Source organism: Octopus bimaculoides, chromosome 28 (assembly GCF_001194135.2).
Source record: "Octopus bimaculoides isolate UCB-OBI-ISO-001 chromosome 28, ASM119413v2, whole genome shotgun sequence".
Classification (NCBI taxonomy): Eukaryota; Metazoa; Mollusca; class Cephalopoda; order Octopoda; family Octopodidae; genus Octopus; species Octopus bimaculoides.
In genome coordinates, this window is record NC_069008.1 from 16,011,841 (window position 1) to 16,017,241 (window position 5,401).

At 36.0% G+C, this 5,401-nt stretch overlaps 1 protein-coding gene and 1 pseudogene across 1 annotated transcript; one reads left to right on the forward strand and one right to left on the reverse strand.

The window, feature by feature from the left end:
• Positions 1-5,401, reverse strand: part of LOC106868524 (zinc finger protein 62 homolog) — a 27,749-nt pseudogene that overhangs the window by 11,569 nt on the left and 10,779 nt on the right.
• On the forward strand, positions 1,901-5,144 carry LOC106868511 (zinc finger protein OZF). The gene has a single exon (XM_014913817.2). The coding sequence runs from the start codon at positions 2,579-2,581 to the stop codon at positions 4,190-4,192; it is 1,614 nt and encodes a 537-aa protein (XP_014769303.1). The 5' UTR covers positions 1,901-2,578; the 3' UTR covers positions 4,193-5,144.

Below are 5,401 nucleotides of genomic sequence, written 5' to 3' on the forward strand. Positions count from 1 at the left end.
ATACGGATTCCAAGTATTCCAAACAGAAAAAGACTAAGGAAAAAAGACATCAATTTGATGTTGGTTGTTATTCTGAAGATCGGAAGGTACGATAAAGGGTGGGTGGTAGGAAGGGGCAAACGTTTGAAAAAATTTTTTGCTTGAAAACAAGTTCGCCCTTAACTGTTCTGAAATATAGGAAAACCCCGAAGGATAAACAGGAGAAATTCCGATTTACGTGTAACAACTACCCCGAAACTACACTCTGATTTTAGGCCCCCCCCCCACCAGAAAACCAGTGTTGATAAGGATGGATGAGTTGATAAGGATGGTATCATTGACAACATGAAGAGCTAAGGAACAATATATAAAAAACAAACTGTTTTAAGATTTTGGCACAATGCCAGCAATTTTAAGTTGGTAAGTCGATTTCATCGATTCCAGCACTTTAAAAACTAGTACTATATTTTATCGGAGCCCGGATGGTTGAAAAGCAAAGTCGTTTCGGTGCGATTCGAACTCAGAACATAAAGAGTTACATATTAATATAGATCCACTGAGGCACCAGAAGATCTCACATCGGGGGGTAAAGAATACGTACACCACCTGTTTTCGGCGTAACAAAAACCCTGACCTTAAATACTGGGTGTACGTATTCTTTGCTTTCGCCGATGTCACAATATGTTAAAGTAGACAGTATTGATGCCAAGGTGGACAACGACAATATCTAAATAATACTTACATAGTAATAATGAAGATATTAGCACTGAAGTCGAGGTAGACAAAGACGAAATACTATCTCAGTTTTCTTATATATGTCTTTAAATATGTTCTTGTGTATCCTTTATAGGTTATATTTTATGTCCAAAACATTATATGTTTCTTCCTTCGGAGATCACCAGGAAGATTTGAATGTGTGAGAGAAAAGTACAAGAAAACGAAATCAGGAATGTACAAAAGTAGGCTTGGCTATCTAGATAAGCGAAACGAATAAGTAAATGCTTAAAAAATAAATTATTAAAAGTCCCTGTGAGAAATTTATCATTTCTTAATGGTTATTTGAGTTAACTTAAACATTGGTGCATCATAGAAAATAAAACGTTTGCAAATTGCCGATACATTTCGAAATGCAAACAAAAAAATAATATTTTGAAAGTTTACGAAAGAAAATTTGTTTCGTTTACTTTTCGATATGTGTATAAAGAGATAATTAGAATGTCTTCCTGGGGCTAAAAACAACAGTAACATTGTCATTTAGGGAGTCGATAAATTAAGTACCAGTTGCGTGCTGAGGTCGATCTAATCCAGGGGTTTTCAAACTTTTTGACTTGCGGACCCCTTTATATTTCAGGCTTTACCTCCCCTTATAAACGCTTATGAAATTTATACATAAATATTTGCTTAAAATAGCATATATTTTTACATTTATTTATTTAACAGTATTTAACAAATAGGTTTATATTCAATTAAAAGATTTCGATTAAAAAACATGTATAAAATCAAATCGCCCATAAAAAGTATTTGCTGTCTACGGACCCCCTGTCTTCCTGATCCAAAATACCATTTTCCGAAACTCCTCCCTACCCCTCGGATAAAATTTTCCCCGTAAATTTCTTTATAATCATAATCTTTGCCGTTTGAAAAGTATCTGTTATAAATTTTCATGAAAAGATACCCTTTTTCCTGAAAGTTATGAAGAAAAAAAAATCGGATTGTTTGAATTTTCTGAAACCCTTCTCCCCACCCCCTCAGAAAATTATTTCTCATAAATCCCTATATACTCTGAATCCACAGCATCTAAGTGGCGGTATTTCTTGAAAAATTCGTTAAAAAGTATCCATTTTTTCTGGAAGTTATGAGGCAACAAAGTCAATGGTGGTACAAATCTGAAGTTCCGCCTATATATAAATAACTCATACATTAGGCCGTGGTGTAATGGAGATTTGACAGCGAATTATTACAGGTCTCCCTCCTATGCATACGTCTTCCTTGTTGATACGTAATTACTACTGTCCTAAATGATTTTTTAAATATATATTTACCTTGGGTCGGTTATAATTTAAGGAGCAAATTATTTTTTAGTGTTATATTACGTTGGGAACTTTTAACATATGTCACCGGTTTCAGTCAAATAAATGGAAATGTATCAACAATACCGTCTACTGTTTGTGTTTCTAATTAGTTGAGCTAAATCTAATTATATCATATGTAGTAATTATCTCATGTTAAGGTGAAAGTTAATGTTTGTGGATAAAATAGGACGACCTACATGTTTGAGGGTCGGTGTTCCATCACCTTCATGATTAAATATTTCATTTGACCACAGGTTTGCATCGTTAATTAGTTGTTCCCTGTTTTACAGGACATGGAGAAATGGCTTTTAATCAACAACAAATCAATCAATTAACTTTCCTCACACTTCTTCACTTTTCATTTGGACTTTATATGAAACATTCTACTGGTGAGTAGAAAATATATCTACATTACATCTGTTCCACACATGTAAACAGTGGACTGTGATATCTAAGACAACAAATTGAACCACAATAGATTAACTCGCAGACATTTGTCAGTTTTTAACAATTGCTCAAGAATTAATATGGAGAACGTTGATCACTTGGACATTTCGAACACAATTGCTTTTAACAATATAGATACAGTTAGAGATACAGAGTCAGTTACACTGGCAGACAGACATGAAAAATTTGTGCGTAGTGAAACATTTACTAAAGGAAGATCGTTACAGGGAAATATTATTGAAACTGAATATCGGTGTGATGTTTGTCGAAAGGTATTCTCTTCAGAACACGAAGTCCTCAAACACAAAGAAATACACAATAAGGGGAAGCCCTACAATTGTGAAATATGTGGGAAAAAATTTGTATCTAATAGCGTCTTAAGAAAACACAAAAGGATACATACTGGGGTAAAACCGTTTCACTGTGAAATATGTGGGAAATCTTTCATTACTAAGAGCCACTTGAAAAGACATGAACAAACACACACTGGAGAAAAACCATATCATTGTGAAATATGTGGGAAATCTTTCATTGATAACTCTCAGATCACAATCCATCAACGGAGTCACACTGGAGAAAAACCGTTTCATTGTGAGATATGTAGAAAATCTTTTGTTTCTAACAGTATGTTAACAGCACACAAAAGGATCCACACTGGAGAAAATCTGTTTCATTGCGAAATTTGTGGAAAATCTTTTATCTCTAATTCTAAGCTTACAATCCATGTACGGAGTCATACGGGAGAAAAACCATATTGCTGTGACTTATGCGGGAAATCCTTTGTCAATAATAGTTATTTAATCAGTCACAAGAGAATACACAGTGGAGAAAAACCTTTCCAATGTGAGACATGTGGAAAGTCTTTTATTAAGAATTCTCAGCTTATTATTCACATACGCAGTCACACTGGAGAAAAACCGTTCGATTGTGACATATGTGGAAAATCGTTTGTCTATTATAGTGCATTAACAAAACACAAAAGAATACACACTGGAGAAAAACCATTTCATTGTGAAATATGTGGGAAATCGTTTATTAATAATTCAAACCTTGATATCCACATACGTAGTCATACGGGAGAAAAACCATTCCACTGTGAAATGTGTGGTAAATCATTTATGATCAACAGTAATTTAACAACCCACAAAAGGATACATACTGGAGAGAAGCCTTTCCACTGTCAAATATGTGGGAAATCGTTTGTTTCAACTGGTGATTTAACAAAGCATAAAAGGATACATACAGGGGAAAAGCCTTTCCATTGTGAAATATGTGGGAAATCTTTTATTAATAACTGGAATCTTGTTATACATATTCGTACTCATACTGGAGAAAAACCATATAATTGTGAAACATGTGGGAAATCCTTCTCCTTTAACTCTAGTCTTGCAGTACATAAACGTAGTCACACTGGAGAAAAACCTTTCCAGTGTGACATATGTGGTAAATCGTTGATTAATAATTCAAGTCTTGTAGTTCACAAGCGCAGACACTCTGGTGAAAAACCTTACAACTGTGAAATATGTGGCAAATCGTTTGTCAACAATAGTGATTTGAACAGGCACAAAAGAATACACACTGGTGAAAAACCTTATAACTGTGAAATATGTGAGAAGGCATTCATTACAAACGGTCACTTGAAAAAACATGCACGAGTACACACAGGAAGAAATTCTTTTCACCATGAGACATGAGGTGTCATTCTCTTTCAAATCTGAAATCATCGGTAAACGTTAGAGAACATCACAGGGAAATATATGAGAAATCTTGTTATAGGCGCAGGAGTGGCTGTGTGGTAAGTAGCTTGCTTACCAACCACATGGTTCTGGGTTCATTCCCACTGCGTGGCATCTTGGGCAAGTGTCTGCTACTATAGCCTCGGGCCGACCAAAGCCATTTGAGTGGATTTGATCGACAGAAACTGAAAGAAGTCCGTCGTATATATATATATATATATATGTATATGTTTGTGTGTCTGTTTGTCCCCCCAACATCGCTTGACAACCGATGGTGGTGTGTTTACGTCCTGGTAACTTAGCAGATCGGCAAAAGAGACCGATAGAATAAGTACTAGGCTTCTAAAGAATAAGTCCTGGGGTCGATTTGCTTGTCTAAAGGCGGTGCTCCAGCATGGCCACAGTCAAATGACTGAAACAAGTAAAATAGTAAAGAGTATATATATACGACAGGCTTTTTTCAGTTCCCGTCTCCCAAATCCACTCACAAGGCTTTGGTCGGCCTGAGGCTATTATAGAAGACACTTGCCCAAGATGCCACGCAGTGGGACTGAACCCGGAACCATGTGGTTGGTAAGCAAGCTTCTTACCACACAGCCACGCCTGTAGATGAATGTTCTAAACGGAAACAACCATCATGAGTGTGTGTATGTATTTAAATATGTATGTGTGTGTGTGTGTGTGGTTATTTCCCACCACTCACTTGACAACCAGTGTTGGTTTGTTTACAGCCCTGTAACTTATTGATTTGGCAGAAGAGACCAACAATAAGAAACAGACTTAAAAAAGAAAAGTACTGGGTGTCGATTTGTTTGACTGACCCCTTCAAAGCAAGTGCCCCAGCATGGCCATTGTCCAGTGACTGAAGCAGGAAATAAAAAATATAAAAAAATATAAACAAAAATACTAACCTGATTGGTGTTTGTATTCTTTCCCCCCCCCCCCAATTTTTGTCACTACTGTAACCTTCTCGTGGCTACGGATGTTCAAATTATTTCTGTATCCTAACTGAATGTTTTTACGTCATGTGAGCTCATGAGTGTGTTTATAGGTTTTATATACAGCTAGTTTGCCCCTTCCCATCAAAAATTATGTCTAATTATAGTATTTTATATATAAATGGAGGCACAATGGCCCAATGGTTAGGGCAGCGAACTCGCGGTCATA

What these genes read in the sequence shown, in the direction of transcription:
- LOC106868511 (XM_014913817.2), top strand. Translation starts at nt 2,579, where the DNA reads ATGGAGAACGTTGATCACTTGGACATTTCGAACACAATTGCTTTTAAC.